Source organism: Tinamus guttatus, unplaced genomic scaffold (assembly GCF_059628265.1).
Source record: "Tinamus guttatus ecotype Peru unplaced genomic scaffold, ASM5962826v1 Tinamus_guttatus_pri_ptg000423l, whole genome shotgun sequence".
NCBI classification, from domain to species: Eukaryota; Metazoa; Chordata; class Aves; order Tinamiformes; family Tinamidae; genus Tinamus; species Tinamus guttatus.
This window is the reverse complement of record NW_028288957.1, coordinates 4,009,801-4,032,528: the sequence shown is the minus strand read 5'-3', so window position 1 is coordinate 4,032,528 and position 22,728 is coordinate 4,009,801. Positions and strand designations below refer to the sequence as shown.

Below are 22,728 nucleotides of genomic sequence, written 5' to 3'. Positions count from 1 at the left end.
TACCACACACGTGTACATTTGTGTCACTACACACACAGGTGTGGTTGTGTTAATACACACACAGGGTTGTTTTACATATTCATACAATTGTGTCGCTACACGTGGTCGTGTCACTACACACGTCTGCTTTTGTGAGCACGCACAGACACACACACACAGTTGTCAGTACATACACACACGTGGTTGTCACCACATGCACAGGATTGTGTCACCACATGTGCATGCGGTTGTGTCACTCCACACAGTTATGTCACTACACACAGATGTATGGTTGTGTCATTCCACACATACTGAATTGTGCCATAGACACTCATATGGTTGTGTCACTGTACACACATGTACAATTGTGTCACTGGCCGGCTGTGTGACTGCACAGATGGTTGTCTCTACACACAAACACATGGTTGTGTCGCTACACGCACAGTTGTGCCACTGCACACATGTGTGTACAGTTGTGTCACCACACACGTATTGTCATGTCGCCGCACACCTGCGTACAACCGTGTCACTGCATACACGGGAATATGGTTGTGTCCCCAAACACACCCGTGTGTGGTCGTGTCCCCCCACACAGGCGGCTGTGTCCCAACACCCCTCGACGGGGCGGGCGGAGCGGGCAGGCAGCCCGGGCCGCGATGAGTGTGACACCGCGCGGCCGGCCCGCCCGCCGCCGGAACCTCTGTTCCGCGCCGCGCGCTCCGCGGCGGGGGAAGGTTGTGCGTGCGGCGCCGCGTGGCAAGATGGCGGCGGCGGCGGTTGGGTGGCGGTGCCTGCGGCAAGGTGGGGGCGGCGGGCGGGAGCGGGGGAGGCCTTGGCCGTTGGCGGCCCTGTCTGAGGCGGTTTCCTGCTTTCCCTCGCAGTGCTGCCGCCGGCGCACCCCGCACTCCAGCGGTGCCTCCTGCCCCCCGGCCGGGCCTACGCGGCTGCCGCTGCTGCCAAGTGAGTGAGTCCCCGGCCGCGGGGCGAGCAGGGCCCTTCGCAGGGTGTTCTGGGGCCGCGATGCCCAGGGGCAGCCTGGAGGGACTGTATCCAAGCTGAGGAGGGGAGCAGGCAGGGCTTTACTGCTGCCTTCGCAACGTCGAGGGTAGTAGCTTTAGGAAAGGCTCCTTTGGGCTTGTTCTTAAGTCCGTTTTTGAAAACGCATGGGTGTGTTATGGTATGAGCTGTGCTAGTTTGAAAGCTAATGAGCCTAAGGAATTGGTTTCAAACAATTCATCTTTCCCTCTCTCGTTGTTGTCTGTGGTTCCCTCTACTATTTCTTTATGTACGACACTTGCCTACATTAGAGAAGGAAAAAAATAATTTTGTATATAGAGCAGGGAAGTGGGATGCGGGGAAGTAGTGTTAGCTTTTCCACTAGAGTTGATGCATAAATACAGAGCTTTTCAGATACGAGTGCCTCTCTATAGCTGAAACTCTTTGATTATTTTTCAGTGTGAGAGCCTATAAAAGTAATTAGCAAAATAAAGATTTTGTACTTTTGTTGATCAGCTGTATATAACATGATATGGGAAAAGGAAAGGACTTAAGGACTTCTGCTGTGAGCGATGGGGAGCCTGCTGGGAACTCCTCTGCACCCTCCCAGCTCATGTGCCAGTGTCTGGTTACTGGGAAGGTGTGTGGGATTTACTGAGGTTGAGAAGCTGCTCAGTGCTTGGTACAAGGCCCGTTGGGGCAAAACTTTCACAGGTTCATGTGTTGTTTTAAAACAGTCCTGCTTTGATGCAGTGGGGACATATTAGCTCAAGGCTGAACAAATGCAACTATGCTGCTTATAGAGACTAGTTAGTAACTGGCATGGGATGGTGCGTAAGTGGTTTGAGAGCATGTGCTAAACTTTGGGTTTGATGATCTAACAAAGTGGTTTTTTGTTGTTTTGCTTGGGTTTTTTTGCCTTTTTTTTTTTTTTTTTTGTCTTAGAACTGCTAAGAGAGGTTCACAGAAGCCTAAGCAGGAAGAAACAAAGAAGAGGTGGCGTCCGAGGCAGCCCCTGCTGAGCAAGCCGGTGGACGACGTGTACTTGACGTGGTACTATGAGCGGCCTTCCTACGACGTGGATGTGGCTGTGGGAATGCTGAAGAAATTCCAGGAGCTGGACTTCACCTACCCCAAACAGTATGTGTATGTTAATGTAACTCTGGATATGTCATTACAGAAGAAGAAGGTAAGTTGAGAGTAGATAAAAACTTCGTTTTTTTTTTAACACTGGAAGGATATAGTTACAGAGCAGAGTAAATGCTGCAGTTGTCCGTCTTCTGCCCCTGCAACTTCCCTGTTTGTCAGAACATTGGGTGCTTTTGCAGGTGATGCTCAGCTCTGATGCCTGTATCTAAGAAACATCCCTCAGATTCATGGGATAAGGATGGAATCACTGAGACTTGTTTCCTCTGTCAGTTTTTGTTACTCCTGTCTTTTTTAAAACATGCCACTGCTAGTTTCCTTATGGTGGTTTTGCTGCTGCAGTTGGGATGGAAATGTTGTGTTTGTACCACTCTGGTTTTTATCAAGCATCAGTGGAAGGGAAGTACAAACAAAAATTCCTATTTGCTACTGTGTTTCACTGGGCCCTTGGGATTCATGCATGTACTAAGTTCCATGACTGCAGACCAGGCAGTTGAGTTTGGCTAAGCTTACTGTGTTGGCTAAGTTTACTATGTTTACTAAGTTTACTATCAATTACAATGATTTCTACTAAAGTTATGGCTTTGATTCCCTTATTTTGATTCTTTTCTTTCTTGTTAGAAAAAAGTGGAACAATTTGCAAGCATCGTTCAGCTTCCATATCGTTTTACAGATGAAATGAATAAGGTTTTGGTTTTCACAGAGGTGAGTAAAGGAAAATTGCTTCAGTTATGTACACAGCATGGTTTTACAATGCAGCCAGTTCTCATATTTGCACTGTACCTTTATTCAAAAGACTCTGCAAGTGTTTTACAGAACTCTCAAATCTAAGGTTAGTTTGAGTAGTGTCTTGGTGTACTAACATGCACCTACTTGGATTTCCTTCATCTTGATGTGTGCTTATGTAGAATACTGTAACAGGGAGTAACCTAAGAGTAGGTGTGATAGCTGCACAGATGTGACAAAGTGAGATATGGCTCAAGTTGTTTAATTAGGAAAAATTACTGGTAGAATCATTTTCTACTTCAATTTCCTTCTATTCAGCTTGTTGGAATAACATCAGGCAAACTCATCAGTAACCATGCAGAGCTCTTCAGATCGAAGTGCCTCTCTATAGCTGTAACTCTTTAATTATTTTTCAATTTGAGAGCCTATAAAATAGCAAAAGAAAGATTTTGTACTTTTGTTGATTAGCTGTATATAACACGAAATGGGGAAGGAGAAGGACTTCTGCTGTGAGTAACCATATGCCAGACTCACTGGCATGGCGTTGCGAGCAAAAATGACTTGGGGTAGACTTTTTGTACTGCTTTGCAGATGAGACAGTGGTCTCTTGATTTCTTAACTGCTTCTCTTAACTGCTTTCTGTAACTATTTAAATTCCTATGACTGAACTCTGAAAGCTACTACTTTTCTCTCTATGATGAAATATTGCGTGTGTGTATCTTGAGGAAAACAATGTTCGAGACTTAACTTCCTTTATTTGTCATAAGAAAGCAAAAAATACTCAGTTTGGGTATCTCAATGTGATTTCTTTTGTATGCATTAATTGCATTCGTACAAAGCATCTAAAATACTTCAGTATTCTGCAGAACTGTACGAGGGAGGTGCTGGTGTTGCTTTTTGTTTGCTTATTACAGTTTCTAATTGAAATCAGAGTAAATGCCTTCTCTATTATTGCTTGGAGGGTTCTAAGATAGCGATTGGAAACAGGAGAAGCCCTTTATTTTTGGCAGATGTCATAGACTAAAGAACTCTGTAAGCAAATTAATGCAAACCATATATTGTAGCAGTCCATGTCCACCACTGCTGTCTTGAGGTTTAAAAGTTCTTTCTGAAGTAGAATAACCTTATTTCTAAAGAGATCATTGAGTGGCTTTTGGAAGCATGCGCTGTGCTTTGCCTTCAGCTCTAACAGCAGAGGCCGACTCCATCTCGTGGCTGGTTGCTTGTAACATCCAGAAGGTGAAGGCCGGAGAGAGGGAAAAGGACTCGTGTCCTTTCCTCATGTCCTGCAAATATGAGAAATTTGTTGCTACTGTTTGCTTGGGGAAATGGTCTGAAGTCTTTATTATTGCTTCTTATTGGAACGTGGAGTGAGCTGAAATTGTAGTTCCAAAGCTAAATCCCCAGCACTACGTTTTTAGTCAAATTGTCTGAAACATTTAGTGTTTTTATTAACCTATGAATGATCTTTCTGCACTTAATTGTCAAATATGTCACCTTTTGAGTGATGCTGATATTGACAAATTAGCTAGTAGTCTATACACGCCTAATTGCTTTTTCTCTTTAACAGAACAAGGAAGAAGCTGAAATAGCTCAACAGAATGGTGCTGCCCTTGTGGGAGGAGTTGAATTAATCAAATGGGTATTTATTTTTCAAGAACTATGTTAATTAAACGTTTTAACTCCCCTGAGAGAATGAGAGGGAGGGAGCAAATTCAGTAAGCTCTGTATTGAAATGAGCAGACAAAACTAGGAGTGAGATAATGGGTTCTCTGATATGCTTGTAGAGCTCTCTCTTTCTTTATTACAGATTTTGGAAGATGAAATAAAAATGGACTTTTATGTAGCTGTTCCTGAAATAATGCCTAAATTAATACCATTGAAGGGCAAATTAAGAAGAAAATATCCAAGCGCAAGAAGAAGTAAGAAGGGATTTTCTTTTGTACCTCTAAAGGATTGGATCTAAAATACTGGAATAAGATTTAATCTTGAGGTGATTTTAACCTTTTTTTGATGAAGGGACTAGAGTGGCGCCGGGTCTTTGTGCGTAACCAAAAGCCACTCAGTTCTCTGAGATGAGAATTGATCTTTCTCTAGACCAATGACACTAGGTTTTTGGAGGAAAGCTGGTACTTCCAGCTTTCCTGTACAACTGATATGAACATGGGATTAGAGTGGAGGTAAATTTGCCAAGTAGCTGCTCCTATACTTGTGATCATGAATATAATGAAATGCAGCAGCAGCACTTGAGGGGAGGATGATTTCACTGGGACAGCTAAATCACCTAAGTGTTGCACAACTTCTTTGAATCTTAGCTTCGTGACTGTTACTGCTGCTTCTGCCTATCCAGTAGTCTGAACAGCACTGTTACTGCTGCTTTTCCTTAGCACAAGCTGTTTTAACTGTATGGTCTCTCTTTCCATAAGACTTGAGAAATTCCAGGTATATTTTGGAACGAGTGACATATATTGTGCCATTCTGAGTTTAGATGTCGAGCTACAAACCAGATGATTTCTCTTGAGGTGTCAGAATGCATGTGGGAAAAAAATAATATTTATACTTCAAGGAATGGACTGATCGTGTAAGTTGGCCAAATGAGTCCCTGCAGCTGAGATGATAATGAAAAATAGCTGTCTTGACTTGTGGGAATGCTCATTTGGGTTAGTGTGGTTGATGACCTTGCTGTTACATAGCCATGAACAATTTTATTTGTTAAGCCAGGCACTTGAGGTTTCTTCTAAGCGTAACACTTCAGGCTTCAGAGTTCTGTGCTGCTTCAATTACACAGCAAAGCTTTAATACACTTAGTATGTTCCTCACAGTTTCCGTATTTGTAGGAGCTGTTTGTGTGAGCTGATGATTTTGGGGGAATGGAAGAGGGAGAATGACTTATGTAGAATGAGTAAGAGAGGGCTCTGGTCTCGCTCGTGGAGTTGTATTGCTTTGGGAGTTTCTTGTTTAATTGCCTGAACTGAAACATTGAATTTCTTTACTAGTAATTAGATTTTGTCATGCTCATAAATAATACTCAATCTATTTTTTCCTGTTTCTTGTTCAACTAGATTCCATGGGCCAAGATATTCCTAAAATGCTGCAATTCTTTAAAGAAGGCCTTGAGTATGCAGTGCAAGATGAGCATCTAATCAAAACAAGAATAGCAAGAGTAAGTTTGTGCACAAAGTTTTTAATTCTGTCTCTTCTCCATAGAACGCATTTTTAACATCCTTAACCACTTGGCATGAACTATACCTTGCTCTTTTTTTCCCTCCTGTATTGTAGTGTAGAATGGAATGGTATGCGAATTAAGTAATGATGAAGATATTTAGCAATTTTCTCATGACTCATAAGACCTTAATGTAGGCTAGATCCCTCTTCATTTCTGTGGGTGCAGTATTTATTCCATATGTAAACGGGAGGTTCTAAGTCAGTGGTCACTATGCATAGGTGGATCTTGCTTGCCCTAACAATGAAAGAGTGATTTTTAATATTGAAACTCTCTGAACTGGCCTGATAAAATAAAAACTCTTAACTTGGACACAAATGGTGATCGTCATTAACTTGCCTGTCCTGTGATGGCTGCTTTGCTGTTTAGTAAGGAAGTGGTTCTTGCTAAGGGATTCTAACCTCTTGATCTGGGCTCTTTGTGTGTGTTTTCCTTGCTTCCCTTATTTTCCTTGCTCTATGGCTTTGTTTTTCATTCTGTTTAGTCTGTTCCTTCACTGAGTTCTAGGTTTGTGTGTGTTGTTTAAAAGCTGATAGCAGTTCAGAAAGGAAGCTTACAACACCTTTAATCCCCTATGTTTTGTCTGGCAGTGTTAGAGATATCTTGTGAAGTCTGACTAGCGGTGGTGAATTGTGCATCTTACTCCTCTTCACAGAGGTATAGGTGTAATGAGAGTGTGTGAAATGTGGAATCCTTACACTAGCCTTGTTTCAAATATGGCAGCTACGTTCTCTTCTATCTTAAACTTCAGATGGTTTGAAACAAGATGTATTATACTGTAGATCAGTCTGAAATATTTGTCGTTGAAGCTTATTTTGAAGTTTCTTTTAGCAGTTAAGTTTTTTTTTCCAATCATGATGAATTAACTCTGATTTGACAGTGTTTGACATATCTGTGGTTGCATCAGCTTGGCATAGCTTCATACAGCTGCGTACAGAAGAGTTTCTGAAGAACGTAGGTGCTGTTACTAACCCAACATTAACATGAGACTGTTGCCTTGTGCCTCGTATTCTGCTGCTAGGCAGTTCTGGCCCTGCCATTCTGTAGCACTTCGAAAAACTTGGTGTGGTCTGGAACATCATTCTGTGGTGTTCTTGGGCATTCTCTACTCTCTAAGGGAAGGAGCACTTAACCTCCTGGGTTAGATAGTTTGCCTGGGGCTCACCTGTGTGCAGGAAGTTGATCTGTGGTGTTGGCCTCATAGCAGGGCTGCACGCACCGTGGCTGCGTTCTGGGAGCTGCGAGCAGAGGGATGGAGCCAGCCTCTGTCAAGTGCCTCCACCCTTTGCAGCTACTATACTGACCTAGTTTTGCTCCTGTTACTGCAATGATGCTGGAGGAAAATCTCATGAGTATAGGCAAGGCCCTGGGAGCCTGTGGAAGCCATGCCTGTCTGCACGCTGCTGAATCGAGAGCTTCTTCAAGGGAACTCTTGGTGAGAAAATAACCACTTGGGAATTACACAGAGCATAAAGATCTGTTGTATTCTGAACAGAAGCATAGATGCTCCTGGGGCTCTGCCAAGTTGGTCTTTCTCCAAGTGATGTTTTCCTGTTGGTGCTGCTGTCTGATGTTGCTTGTTAGTTCAATTATGGCCTATTGCTCGAATATAATCCTGCACTCAGAGTTAGTAGCTTCAGTGTCTTTGTGTGTGTGTGTGGTGTTAAATAATTGACGTGTCAATTGGAAGGCTGGAGAATGGTAGCAGGTTGGCTTAAATGATGTTAAGTGCTCTTTGAGAAAGTGAACTTAATGGGATAGAAACATCCAGGTTCAGGATATTTATCGGTGGGACTACCTGCAGAGGGTAGTTTAAGGTGCTTTTTGTTGAGGATGTTGACATATCTTTTGAAACCGGATGATGTGCTGTTGGTCACTACAACATACTTTTTCTCCCAAGCTTCATCTTTTAAATAGAAATAAGACTTTAAATGTGACAATAGGAAGCCATCTGTAGTCCTTTTTCGCATTTGTGCAGAGTTGCCTGGAAACTGTTTCTTCTGTAGAATAGACTAAGGATATTTCAGTAAGTGAAATTCTACTGTTGATTCTAAAGGATGCATCCTTCTAGGAGGAGGTGTGTGTGCAGGATCACCATTTTATTCACAGGCTTAGAACCGTGGGCAGATGTGTACCAGCCTCAAACCTCTGCAGTTGTGGCTACAGAAAGTAGAAGTACATTGGAGATAACATTCAAATCAGAAAACAGAAGATACCTGTTGGTGTTCCTCCCTCATCTGTGAGTGGGAGTGTAGGTTGTAACTTGATTTTAAGAAGGGAAAAAGCATGTTAACTTTTCAACTTGTAAAAAGAAAAACAGTTATGGTTGAGGTGCTCACTCCTGTGTTTTGAAAGGTTAGTTGATAAAGATTTGGGGGTAGTACACAAGACCTGTGTGAAAAACATATGTTCTAACAGTTGTCTGTTAGCTCTCTGAGCTGTTCTCAATTCCAGATCCCAGATGTGAAGGCTTGCTTTACACCAAAGGAACACTGCCTTACATGATCAGCTCCAATCCTGCTTTTCAAACAGGTTCTTGTATTGTGACATTTGAGGATTTCTTTTTGGTAGAGTTGAGTCAAGTGCTTCTTTGAAGTGAAGAAGAAAAATCTCGTTTTAATTGAATAATCATACACACAGAAGTTGCATATTGCTGTGGCATCTTGGTCATGTTGCTGTTATTACTAAAAGCTTGGTGTCTCACCATAACTATGAGCTGAAAGGTAGATGGGGCTCAGATGCTCACTAGGCAGTGACATCTTTGACATCTTCTGCTTAAATGGTCACTGCAGATGTCTTAAATGCCTTGAGGTAGAACCATAAAAAATCTGGTTCCTTTTTGGGCAAAGACACTTCGTAGTTGAATTTTGGTATAGGGTTTTTTGGGGGAAAACTGGAATCTGTGTTCTGAATCAAGGTGCTGAAATTCATTCCCTCTGTATTGAACCATTTATTGTTGCAGGCTGAGTCCTCCTTGTTTCTTATGGGGAGGCTGTCAGTTATGACAAAGGCTGGAAAACCATTGACTGCATCAGTGCTAATGTGTTCATTCTGGCTACCTTGTGAAGGGGCAGGAAGGAGAATCGGCCCAGGGACTGGAAAATGGCCTCATATGTTTTGCTGAGGAATCCATTGCTCTCTGGAATGAGTTCTTTTAGGAGTACTTGTTATTGCATCAATAATTCTCTTATGCCGTTGGCTGCAAGTACAGGAAATGTGAGAGAGACTGGGTCAAGTTTTTCCTCCTTTGGATTTCTTGGTTGTGCGGTGGAAAATAACTTTGAAGTGAAAATGCCTGTTTTGAGATGTGCCTGCAAAGAAAAGGGCTGTTGTCTTTATCCACTTGCTCCCGGAGAAGGGAATAAAACACTGTCACTTTGAATTAAATATCAAAGCTGTCATATGGCTTGAGTGTGTCTGTGCAAGAAGTTACTGTGGTTATGTGGAGACTACTTTGAAAGGTTTTGAGCCCAGCTTTTTCTTGGTTATCAATCTGTTTGGCCCTAAATAACTCCAAGTAGTCTCTGGGATGAAGCATATCGGTCTGAACGCAAGTTGATTTGAGTACCATTTTCTTTCCCTATCTAAATGGAGGATATATCAATATCTCAAACATGAAGGAATTAACCATATTTGTAGGGTGTTGTGATTCTTGGTTCTTATAGGAAGTTGTAAGCTGAGGCTTAGAGCAACATATTATTTTTTTATCTTATGGACTCTTTGAGACTAGATTACAGACTGCAAATGCTGCATAGATCGTTCAGACCTATGAGGTTTAGCGTTCAGTTTAGGAGTCAATTAAAGTTTAAACTTAAGATTTAGAAGCCAGCTGTTCAAAAGATGGAGGTACTGATTTTTATGGCAGTGGTATTGGCTCATTTGAACAAAGCAGGTAGGAAGATTTGCTTGAAAATCAAAATAAACCCTCAAAACTAATTCCTTATGTTCACTTCTGGTAATATATTGTGTTCAATTTGGGGACGTTCTGTGTTTCAGTTGATGTGTTCTATATTCCGGCAACCGCTTTGCAAAGTTTTCTCCTGAAATCTTAATTGCTAATAAGATTTTCATCAAAGTACTTGTACATCTATTAACTCTTTTATTTCTTTTAAGATCATCTATGGTATACAGAGCCGTGGTAATTTAATACTCTGAATAGAAATAAGAAAAATGAGCTTATAACCCTGTATAAAATACAGGAGTCCTCTTGCTGAGGCCATTAATGAGGTTTGTAGCCCTTTAACAGGGGGAACAATATGAAGAAACACAATCTACCCAAACAGACAATAAGTGTGTAACCTAGGCCACTTCATTAATCTAAGCTTTAAGTTTCAATATGGCTAACTGTGAATTATCTGCTTCCAGCTGGATATGCCTACTGAGCAGGTAGTAGCCAATCTAAAAGCAGTTATCCAGGACATCTACACGTTCAAGCCACCAAGCACTGGTAAGTAGCTTTTCTGTTGGCCTGTTAACTGAAGTTATGGCAAACAAAATGAGTGTTCTTAACCAGGATGTTGTCAGGTGACCCCATGGATTTATCCATCTTGAGAGGGGAGGGAGAAGCTGTTAGGCGCTTCAGTAAATCCCAGTCCATGGAGGCATGGACAGGGTCTCTTCCCACTGATGTGAAGTCCTACTGCACTGCAGCACGAGGTAAGCAATGCAAGGCAAGAAAGGAGATTACATAGCATATTAAGCTTGCAGAGTTGATGCTCTGATGGAGTGCAGCCACACAGTGAAATCCTAATGAGACAAGAGAGTCCGAAGACCTGGATTAGACCCCACCTGCAGTTGCTTCAGTTGAAACTATACTTCAGCTGACATCTAGTCAGATATCGGGTATCTGCCTGTGAAGATGTACAACAAGTTCTGGACTTTTATTGCTAGGATGCTTTTTGGATTTCTGCTGTTCATTCTGCAAAGCTGCTAATTCTGTTTTTAAAAATCCTGAACCAGAAGATCAGGTTACAAAGGATTAAGAGGATGAATTCTGTCTTGTTTCTGTGGGTTCTGCTCATTGTTCCCTAGCAAAGAAACTGAACCAACATGTGGTCTGTTCTTTGTAATAATAAACTAAGCTTTAAACAAATGTTATCCATTTAACTGGAGTGGAAATAGTGATTTAAAAACATAATTTTATGCAAGAATAGCTTTATGTTTAAACTAACAAAATGATTAACTTAGGTCAATATTGGTTTAATTTTTTTGCAAAAACATTTAGTCTTTTTTCCTGTGATTCTCTACATGCAAACCAAACACAGATTATGAAATACAAAGTCTACAAGGCTTTGAGAGATTTTCAGCCCCCTCATCCCCCCCAAAATATGTGGTATTGACCAAAGATGAACAATTGGAAGCAGAAAGTGTGGCTGTTTTTATTGTGTGGGGTTTTTTTTTTGTTTGTTTGTTTCATTTAGAAGTTTCAATCTGAACTAAAGTAGTCTAGTGAAATAAGGATAAGCTTTTCTGAAGAAGGGCTTGGTGACCTTTCTGTTTGTGTGTTGCAGTGTCAACCTTCCTTGTGCTTCTTTGCTGCTTCCTACAAGTGACAAATATATTTTATCCAGCAAGCTTGACTCTGAGTGCTTCTTTATCAAGAGGTCTGGATACGTTTGCTAACTATCAGGCATTTAGACCAAGGAATTACAGACTGTTGCCTGTTGGTGTCTTTGAAACTTCCATATGTAATCGAGTGCCTTTTTGCAGCTATGTAGTCACCACAGAAGTGCCTGCCTTTTTAAGTCACTTGACCAAATGCAAGGCTAAAAATGCCAAGTGGGCTTTCCCAGAGTGTGATGTAAGAGTTGTATTTTATCTTCCCCAGACAAGTCAGGGCATCTATTTCTAGAGTTCCTCTTGTCAAAAGAGTCCTTCTGCATTTGGTCCTGGGAACCTGAAATAGGAAATGTCCTGGGTGTCTTGTCATGTTCTCGTATTAAGATTACAAAGAGGAGGCTAGTTAAATTCCATGAAGCTCCGAGGAAGTCGAGTTTGATTCCAGTGTGCTGGAGCCTACTTTTTTTTGATTATTATTTTTGTGCTTCTCCTGGCCTGGCATCTCGAATGATTAGTGGGGGCTGGATGGCCATAGACTCAGTTTCCCTGTGCTTGTGTTTGCTAGAACTAGTCTATTATAAACCCGGTTTCATTGGTGGGAATAGACAGTTGTAAACACACGGAGCTGTGTAGAAAGTGTTAATACAGGAGAAGAGCTGATGGGGCCTGGAGTAAGAGTGTTTGCTCTCCGTGGGAAGTGTTGTATTAGTCTCTCTGCAGCATTCATTACACTTGATGCTTTGAACTGGCTCAATCTCTTCTTCCTTCTGCCTCATGGCAATTTTATCCCCTGTTTAGCAGCAAGTGCTCAGTTGTAGCTATCAAAATATCATGTCTCTGATGGCCTAATTGCTCTGGTCTGACAGGTATGTGGCCTGGATGATACTAGCAGGTCTTCCTTTCATGCGGGAACTGGGCTCTCGTTTAGTTCCCCTTTCCAAACCCGAAGGAGGTTTGAACCTCTGCACACTTGAGCAGTCCCTCGACCAGCCTGTGCGACGTTTTCCTCAGGTTGTGCCATCTGTCAGGTGACATTTGGTTGAAGGTTCCTACTTCTACATATTTCGCCTTTAGAGGAGAAGTGTTGGAAAGAACGTGCCAGTGTTTGACAGACTTGGGCTGCTGCTGCAAGACAGGCAGTGCCTGCCCCATCCGAAGAGCCTGTGGCATCCGAATAGCCTTCCTGCTGTTCCCTTTTCTCCTGAGGCCTGTAAGCAGGACAGAACTTGTGGTTTTATCTCTTCTTTCATTTTCAAGCGGTGCTTCCTAGTTAGCAGTGAGGCCCTTCCTCGTGAAGTTGCGTGGATTGCAGTGCCAAGGTGGTGCTGGGCATGAGCTGTAGCTTCAGTGTTGACTGCTGGACGTTGCTTTCCCCTCTTGCTCCTTTGTTGAGAGCTCAGCAGATTTAGCTGCTTCAGAACACTTATGTTTTCTCTTAAGATCCAATTCTATTGCAGAGCTCAGTTGCCTTTCCCACCAACTCGAAATAACCAAATGGTGCCTTAGTGCAAGGTACTTCTGTACAAGGTCTGGATGGATGCTTCCAAGTGACCACTGCATACTCAGCTACCTAGGAATGAAATTATGCCTCTCTCTGTTTCCCATGGAATTGCATATCTGATATCTTTAGAAAAGAAGTCTTGTACTTTAAGAAGCATGTATACATCTAAGCTTAAATGGTTTGAGCTGGCATGTGGGATTGCCAGGAAAAAAAAAAAGAAGTGATGAGGGGTTGCCAGTGATCTTTCCATCCATCTTTCTCCAGTCAGGACCATTTCCAACCTGATTTCATCTGTACCTGATTTGCTACTTTTGAAGGAGTGTGAGTGCAAAATGTATGAAGCTTTATTTGTGTTTTCTAAGCTCTGGTGTGGTGGTGGTACCGGAGGAGTAATGTAGCTGCCAAGCGAGTATCTCCTGTGACAACAGAGTGTGAATTGGATTCTGTACTGAAATGATATGGGTATGTGTATGATTCTGGTCATGTGCTTGGTGTATGGATTAGTAATAAGATAAATCAATCTGATGACCTAGAGAGTGGTGGAGTAACTGATTCCTGTTGTCCTCTCTGTGTTTTTTATAGGTGCTTTTGTGCAGAAGTTGGTTATTCGATCTTCAACCAGCGAGGGTTTGCTACTGAACCTGGATGGACTTCTGCCTCAGGTGGAGGAAGAAGAAAAGGAGGAAGAAGAAAAAGAGGAGGAAGAAAAGGAAGAAGGAAAAAAAACAGAAGCTGAAGAATAACTTCTGTCTAAGAACTCTTTAGTAGATAATGTTTTCCCTTGATTATCAAGCAAGGGAAACAAGTGCAAATCTTAACCTTAAAAAGAAGGGGAGAAAAGCAAGTTTGAATTCACTTAAAATTCCTTGGAACCTCAGTGTCACAAACAGGAGTCTGAAGATACTTAACGCTTCCTCTGGAAGCTGAAAGCTCCGTGGGGCTTTTCTTTGCATGTATTATTTTATACTCAATAAAAGTAACATTGTAAATTCTTAAGTAATCCTCTCCAGTTCCCACAGTTGCAGATGAGGAATTAGCACCTGTAATTTTGAGCTCTCTACTCAGGGCAGAAGTTCTGTGCTTTTGTCTACTTGACCCAATGTGCAGAGAAATCATGCAGTGCCTTGGGGCCACTCAAACCAATTGCAACAGTAACAGACTTGTGCCCAACAGCCAGCAACGAATATGCTCCTAGCACAGTCTTAGACACTCTGGCTTGTTTAATTCAGTTTGAGTAGTAACTGCTGTGACTTGTAATAGCACTTGCTGTGTTCCACTCCAGCAGAGTGGCTACATATGAACTGGAGACTAGCGTAAATATTCATACATCTCTCAATCAGTTGCCTAAAAATAGGTGTTTTCTTACCTTCCTGCACTTATTTTTTCCCCTTGCGTTTTCCGTGCTGCTGCCAGCAGGTGGCATTCTCCCTCCGTTCTGCAGGGATGCAGGCATTTAAGAAGGTACTAAAAAGCAGTGCTGTTTACCGGGGTGGTGAGATGTTCAAATCCGGACGGAAGACTCACGTTTGCTGTGTTAAATCATTTCCGTTACTGGAGGTGAGGGTTTTTATTTATTTATTTATTTCTATTGCCCATATCAGCCTGCTTAGAAGTTTCTCCACTTCAGCTGAAGCGTTTGGCTGCTCGGAGAGCTTCACAAATATCTCCAGGATGACCGGTGTGTTCTTTTTAAACTCTGTGCAACACCGAGCTCTTGAGGGCTTGATGGGAAAGTCTCTGCATGAAAGGGGGCTTTGCACTGAATTCACTAGATGTCCTGGGCAGTAGGTGAAAGAGTGCTCTGAAAGAGACATATGTATGAAAACAGCTTTTGGCTACAGGCTGTGCTCACATGGCTGGTAGGGAGAAAGGGATGTTCAGCCTCTGTTAGGGGCAGTAAAAGGCTGACGTGAGCAGCAGAAGCGTTACACGCGTGCAGACAAGTCAGTGGTCCCAAACAGCCAAGTGACTTTGGTCCAATCCTACTTATATCAACGTGTGAAGTGCTGCGGAAGGAAAAACAGCTCTGTTGCCTGTCTCTACAGAAACTCGGGCTGACTGAGAGGCAAATGAGGGGACTGGCAATTCAGGTAACTTGGAAGCACCTTGAGTATGGAAGTTCGTTCCCTTGTTCTGTAGGAATTGGAGGAATTGTTGGATCGGGAGTTCAGGCTGCGCAAGCTGCTCTGTTCAGCTCTGGTCTGTAGCACCAGGACCGTTTCAGCAGAGCGGGAGGAGGATCTGAACCCAGGAAGGAGAATTTCCAGGATTCCAGGCTCTGGGTGTGGGGGTCGTAGGTCCCCCCCACCATTAAAAAAAAGTAAATAAAAGGCACGAAGCCCAGCAGTAGTGATGGCTGCGTGTCCCCACATGTCTCAACACCTCTTCATGCGTCCCCACAAGTCCCCAAACATCCCTACATATCCCCATAGGTCCCCACGTGTCCCCACACATCCCAACACATCCCCACACTTTTGCACGTGTCCCCACACGTCCCCATGCATCACCACACAACTTCACACATCCTCAGGAGTCCCTACACGTCCCCAAAAGTAGCCACATTCCCCCACACATTCCCCCGGGTCCCCACAGATCCCCACGTGACCCCACACTTCCCCACACGTCTTCACATGTCCCCATGTGTCCCCACACATCCCCACGAGTCCCCGAACATCCCCACATGTCCCCGTATGTGCCCATGCATCCCCACACGTCCCTACATACTGCCACGCATCCCCACACATCACCATGCATCCACATGTGTCCCCATGGTTCCCTACGTGTCCCCACGTGTCCCCAGATGTCCCAACATGTCTCCACACATCCCCACTTAGCCTAAGCCAGTCTAGAGAGGGTGTGCAAAGCATGGTCTGCTCCAACAATCTTGATGAATATGCAAGGTTTTACATAGGTGGCTTCTTGCCAATGAAGTTCCTGATCATTTAGCACAGGTTGCTTGTGTTAGATGTCTAGCTTCAGTAGCACAAGTACAGCATCTTGAGCTAATCCCATACATCCCGTTCCAGTTGGGAATCCTTACAGCATTTGCTGAGGGGGTGTGTGTGTGTGAGGAGAGGATGGCAAGCTGGGGGAGGCATGCCTTGTTTTGAAGACTGGCTCTTAAGTTTGGGTGTTTGTGCTTATCTCAAATGCTTGCATGTGATGATACCAAGGGATTCACACACCATAAGCAAAGAGAGGCTGTTTGATGCAAAGATCCCCTGCAAAAAAGGCTTGGTGTGTGCAGTTGAGAAAAGATGCTCTTATGACTTTTGAAGGCAAATCCTCAGTAGTACGGTGCCATAACATGATACAGAGTATACACTGTTTCTGACCCAAAGGGAACCAGATGAAAGTACGATCTGTTGATCTAGAAGTTTGATATCCACTCCATAGATTCCTCGGTTTCTGCTCTAATCATTTTTTGCCTGCTTCAAGATCTTAAAAGGCGAAATACGGAGTATTTGTGCAGAAGTCTTGAAAGTTCAAACGCTGTGACAATACCATACATGTGTGAATCTCTGTAGATCAGGTAAGAAAAAGAACAGCAATTATACCTAAGAAAATGCAATTAAGCTGTAAAGTAAAATCCTGTGGGTCTTAATGTAGATGAGTAAATCAATATAGCTATAATGGCCTTGGCATGTGTAATGCTAGAGCAGCCTTGTGATGTGTATGCACATGAGAAGGTTTGTTTGTATCCTGAAATGGCTGATGGACACGGGGAAAGAGGAAGAGTGTGCATGGTTATTCTCATTTAATGAGCTTAGTCCTGAAGCATGCAGAGAGGGGATTGTAGGTGTGGTATTTAGCCAAAATACTGTAGCAACTAGTGCTAATTGTAGGAGTAAGCCTCACTAAAATTGAAATTTTTGCTACTGGAAATAAATATTAGTGCTTTCTTTGGTGAATATGGGGGTACCATGTTTCAGTAGTTTCTAGTTTCAGTTGTAACGCCATGTAAATCACTTGTTGATCTGTCCTAAATGCTAGGTTTTTGTAGACTGTATGGGGTAAGAGGCAACATTTTCCATGAGCCGTCGTTAGGACAGAATTAATACCCACCTGCTAGGTAAATAGCACAGATCTTGGATCAAAAGCAGAGCAGCAGTAACTCGGGTCCTGCTTACACGTGTCTATGATGAGGGAAGGGATGTTGTGTCACAGCCTTAGCCGGTCAGCAGTATCTGCGTTTTATGTGCTGTTACCCTCAGTGAATGGAAGAGTGTTCCAAGTCAGTGACTGCTTAGTGAAAATGCTGCTCCCTCGACAAGAAGAGCTGCCTGGTGGGACAGGCCAAGGTCATTGCACGTGGCAGGCAAGGGGAGAACACCCTTCACACTGTCCCACCGCTCTCCAAAAGGTGGTTCCTGTTGTTCATTGCAGCCGCTGTCTCATTTTTAGCAGCACAGTCCAAGCTGTGCTGAATTGGATGGGCCATCATACTTCATCTAAAAATCTTTTCTAAGGAAGAATCGGGTTAACAGCTTTTAAGGTCACAGTCTCTTTGCCTCTAAAACACTGAGATGCTGCTTGTTCTAAGAAAGCAGGAGACGATGTACGGGACTAGCAATCCCCACCATTTATAAGCATTGAAGGAGTGCTGCAAATATTCTGTAATGCTGATCACGTGTGAGTTGTTTATTTATTTATTTTTAATCCTAGGTGAGCTGCTGTTCACTATAACTAAGGCGAAGCAGTCAGTGGCCTCTGGCACTTGCTATGGACAGAACCGTGAGCCCCAACAAGGGAAAAGGTGAAGCCTGGCACGGCAGCGTTTGTCCTCTGAAATACCATAGCTCGTGTCAGGCTGGGTTGTAGCCCCTGTGTTTTGCGGGGAGCTGTTTTGTGCACTGCTTTGTCTGTGAGGTACAACCTCAGCTGATTTAAACAGGGGAAAAATGAAGCTAGGCGTAACTGACCGAAGAAAATGTTGGGGTACACTTCCCCCAAGTTGTCACGTTATCCCCCAAGCCTGCAGGTGACTATAGGTGTAATCCTGCACCCAGGTAGCAACTGAATTGTTGGAGTGAGGTTTTTGGTGCTTTTTGCAGCAGTAACATTCATACATCTCTCCTGAAAGCTGCATCTTTCCAGCAGGAGGAGTGCTGAGACTGCACTGCTGCGCGTGTGGCTTCTGGGAGCGTTGGGAGGGAAATAAATGCGCCTCACATGCCCATAAGAAGCAAATTAATTCATTTCCCAGCGGTAGAAAACTAAATCTGGTTGTACCAAAGCAAAGCTGGGAGTGACCTGTGTGCAAGGTAGCTATTATTCAAAGTGGAGCATAGATCTGGGGGCTTGGGGCAGAGAGATACACAGAGAAGGGTCATGGTTGGAGCTATTCAGAGTCATTTTTCTGTCTTCCCAAGGACTTCCAAGCAGGACTGGATATAGATGAGGAGAGGAAGGCCTTCAAGAGAATTTTCTAATCTCAAATCCTTACTGGAATCCAGTTATTGGCCTATAGTGGCTTGAAAGGTGTATATTTAATAGGCTAATCCTATGTATTTTTATCCTATGTATTTTAATGAACAAAACCTTTTATACTCTACATAATGTAAAGATGTTTCTTTCTTAACCCTATTCTGTGTGCAGAGAAACTGCATTTTTATATTTCAGTAGGGATTTGTGGTCTCGGACACTAAGGGGCGAGATGGGTACAAAGCACAGAGCTTGTGGCCTCGGAAACGCAGACTTGTGTTTCACGCACATCAAACTGGCCCCCACGTCACTATTCCCTTTCAAAAACCTTTGGCAAAGGGTGTTGCAAAAGGCTTCCCAGCAAGTCAGTGAACTTGGAACTAAACTCAAGGATAGACCTTGCTTCCTAGAATATTGGGCTACAGATATTTATGGTTAAAAATAGCGCTGTTTCTGAAGGCAAGATAGGAAGTGGGAAGGTCTTGCAATGAATAATCCTGAAAGAGTAACTTTACATCATGTAGGCTCTAAAGGCAGCTGTTCCCTTCCAATATAGGTATTTAAAAATAAAGCACTTTGCTTACCTTTTTCAGAAGTGTGACTGAAATACAATACTGAGCACTCCAGGGTGGCTCAGTTGTATCGGGCTTCATGCAGCATGAGAGAACTGGATTTCCTAGGTTTATCACAGCATCAGTGTTATGGGAGGAAGTTGTTTCCTCTGGTCAGATAAAAATCCATTCATGCTTCCTCACACTTCTTAACACAGAAAGAATCCTTTCTTTTTATAATTAAAGACATGACTGAACCTTTGGTCTTCTGGGTAAAACAATATTATTGATAAACAGCTATGAACACATTAATGTTAGGCCAAGCTCATATTCAATGGCATTGCCTTGACATGCTGGAGAATGAATTTATGCTCTCTTGAAGGAGGGAAAAAAACAGTGGTATAAAATGGCGCAAAGTTTTACTTTCTAAATATGAAAACTGTGAACTACATAAACTGCAATAGCAGCCTCTAGCACATTATTGCTCTGTGCCAAGTAAAATATTCACCAGTAGAGATTTGATTTCAGCTTTGACAGGATTTGCTGCTTGGAGTTGAGCACAGGGCTCTTGTCAAAGCTGAATTGTCCCTGCTGTTTAATATTTGTTAGGAGACTTGGTCTTGGCATGCAGTGTTTCCTATCTAGCAGGAAAGCGGAGGTTCAGTGCAATTCTGTTTTCCCTGGATTGTTTGTACCCATCATAGGTATTAGTTCTTTAAGCCAATATTTTTTTATGGAGGGGAAAAAAAAAGCCAACTGGGTTTTCCAGAGAGGCTAAAACCTAGCATATTGAAGCCAAGTGGTGACATACTATTACTCATTAGAAAAAGGTATCTCTCCTCACCCCCTCTTTTTTTTTTTTTTTCCCCTAAATTATCTATTTTAACTTTCCATCTCAGCAGTCTCTTGACCAGGTCAGCCTCTTCAGAGAAGACAGAGCTGAAATAGACTGAGATGACAAAAAACCCTTCGGGTCTGTCAAGGCTTCACATGAGGCAGGCTGGAACTGTAAGCAGCAGGTAGAGAGAGGGGAGTTGTGCAGAGAGGGTGAGCAGTGGCCTCCTGCTACCTCCTTCAGGAAGAGCAATGACCAGTTTGACCAGGGTTTACAAACTGGATGTTGTTAAATGTACTGTATGTGTATCCTTTTACACAATGCAGTTACTTCTGTGGAATGTGCCATGAGGCTTTCTCTAAGGCAAAGACATTTAGCAGCACTTAAGGAATGCATATTTAAATAAGATTCCTTGATTTATTTTTTTAAGTAAAAGAGCAAAACTATATGGCCTTCTGTAATGAGAAAATTTAGAGAACACTTTTTCTTAATTGTATATTTAGCAGTGCTTTAATTGACCTGGAAAGCAACCAGCTGGATACAAGTATTGGACTAAAGCTGTGCATATCTCTGGGAAGCTCCTCTGTAAAGGTCACGGTCTTTTTCGGCAGGCCTAACCCCCAAATTTCTGAGTATAAGCCATGAAGGCTAAATTCCAAGCAGTTCGCAAGAGCCTGCGAAGAACCATCTGCCTTTATGGTTGGCAAGAAATCCTTTTCAGGAATGCATTTCTTTTGCTGTTTGTTGTACGTTTGCCAGCACATGCCCAGCTTTCAAGGGACATAAGCTAGGGCCGATTCAAATCACTCAACTTAGTGACTTGAGTTGATAGAGTGCCTTAATGGGAACGCGTGGAAAACGGACCTCAACTAAGAGATTTGACTTAACAGATGCTTAAAAATCTATACGGTTAGCAAATTTTCTTCTGGTTCTAAGATGGGTGACAATGTGTTCGAAGATTTAGCCCTTAAAGTGGTCAGATTCTAGCTGATCTTCTGTGGAGGACTGCAGACTTGTACGGTGCCTTGAATGTAGGGAAGAGCAAATGTCTTTGTGCAACAGCAACCACGGCAGGTTCTTGACCTGGTATCTGAATTTGCGTGTCACCAGTAGTGGGATGAAGCTGTGGCTGCATGTGACAGCCACTGGAAGAGGGCACGTGGAACACTGCAGTTTTCCAGTCCTGTGACGATCTCATGGTTCTCTAGGTAGTCTGAAACTTGCTCTGAAACTTGGGTTGTTAAAAGCAGACTTGACACAAAGATACCGTTCCTATGTTGAATTAGGGATTGGGTAAAAAGGACTTAAGACTTTAGGAAACTTAAGCTTCCATGGTATTTTGGAACTTTGAGGCAAAACTTCAGAAATCTTTTATGTGTATTTTTTCTTCGAGAGGGGAAAGGCTCTTGATTTGGATCCTGGAATAGATATGTTTCTGAAGTCTAAGTTACAGTTTCTTCTCTTGCTGACTTTAGCAGATGCTTTAGGGCAGACTTAGTATTGATATATGCTATTGATGGTAGTATCGAATTATGTAAAACCTGTAATAGTCTCTGCTTTAACAGTTGAATGGTGAAGTAACTCCTACCTCCAGGTGACAGTTAATTCCTTCAGGTTTTATGTAAGCAGAATGATGTGGATGATACCCCAAACCTCTTTGCCTCCCTGTGTAAACCTATTGCTGAGGAAAAAAAGGAATTAGCTCAAGTTTTTTACTCTTCCTGTAAAGCATCAGGATTGTGACTATGTTGTGGAACAGTTTACTAAAGAAATAGGTTTCCCCAAAGACCATATGCCCCCCGCTCAGCTTGGGCCTGCAGCCTGTATTGCCTGTTCTCTTGGTCTTTGGTTCCTGAGCTTTCTCCTAACAACCCTTTGCCTTCTAAGGGGGTTTAGGCACTGTGAAGCAGGATCCCGAATATGGCATGTAGTGAAGGTGCCACTACAGGAGAACTGGAGCTTGTGCGTATAGACAAGAGCTGCAATAGGGTGTTAGCACAGGTGACTCCTGGTGACAGAGACGGTGCCGAGACAGTCACGGATGGGGAGATGAGGCTGTAAACAAGACACGGAGCGTGAGCAAGTGTATTCACACAGATGGTACCCAATCGCCCAGGTCTGGCCTCTTCCTCAGCCTGGTTTCTTCCATTACCACAGCTTGAGCATGGGGACACTGTCCTTTCCGAAGCGGCTCCATGCTGACAGAGTGCTTGCTCTCTGCTCCCCCAGGGCACAACACTGCAGCCCTGCAGGTGTTGGAGTGGCAGCAATTGCCAGCGTGCTGCAGGACCCGTCGGATGGAAGATGCAGAGATGACGGAAACCACACAGTGCTGTGGGAATGATGAGCAGGTCACCTCCTGCATGGGGGCAGAGAAAGGGGAAGGTGAGCCAAGCTCAGGACAGCAGGAAGCAAGGTGGCATACCGCTTTTGCTCGTGTTACTCCACTAGGATGAAGCTAAATGTCATGGAGAGAATGAGCAGGTGGTAGATTCTCATTTTAGTTGTTACACAGAGTGATTTTAATAAAAGATGCTTTACTCGTTACTAGATCGCACTGTCCCTTGGAGCTTGTGTTCTTCAGGCAGAGCAAGAAAGAAATGTCAGTCTGTTTCTGCACATCTTTATGATCCTAAGCTAAGAGCAAGGCTGGTCTGCAGCAAAAATGGAAAAGCAGAGATGCATTCGGGCGATACAGCCATATGGCAAGAAAACACTAAGTGTTTATGCTTTTGGTTAACAGAAAATGAGGGCAGCAAACAACCAGGATTTTTCTTCTCTGTCACTG

The 22,728-nt window shown here is 43.1% G+C and overlaps 1 protein-coding gene across 1 annotated transcript; it reads left to right on the top strand.

Annotated features, from left to right (window-relative positions):
* The first annotated feature begins 740 nt into the window (after positions 1-740).
* MRPL1 (mitochondrial ribosomal protein L1) lies at positions 741-14,062 on the top strand. The gene is made up of 9 exons (XM_088531520.1): positions 741-780; positions 861-939; positions 1,921-2,164; positions 2,743-2,826; positions 4,418-4,489; positions 4,658-4,769; positions 5,910-6,010; positions 10,436-10,517; positions 13,713-14,062. Exons 1-9 carry the CDS (start codon positions 741-743, stop codon positions 13,871-13,873), a joined length of 975 nt encoding a protein of 324 aa, XP_088387646.1. The 3' UTR covers positions 13,874-14,062.
* The last annotated feature ends 8,666 nt before the right edge of the window (positions 14,063-22,728 follow it).

Bases quoted from the DNA above. Each gene is read 5' to 3' on its own strand.
- MRPL1 (XM_088531520.1), top strand. From the start codon at position 741: ATGGCGGCGGCGGCGGTTGGGTGGCGGTGCCTGCGGCAAG. The intron at 2,165-2,742 runs GTAAGTTGAGAG...CTTTCTTGTTAG, and splicing joins TGTCATTACAGAAGAAGAAG to AAAAAAGTGGAACAATTTGC. The intron at 4,490-4,657 runs GTATTTATTTTT...TCTTTATTACAG, and splicing joins GAGTTGAATTAATCAAATGG to ATTTTGGAAGATGAAATAAA.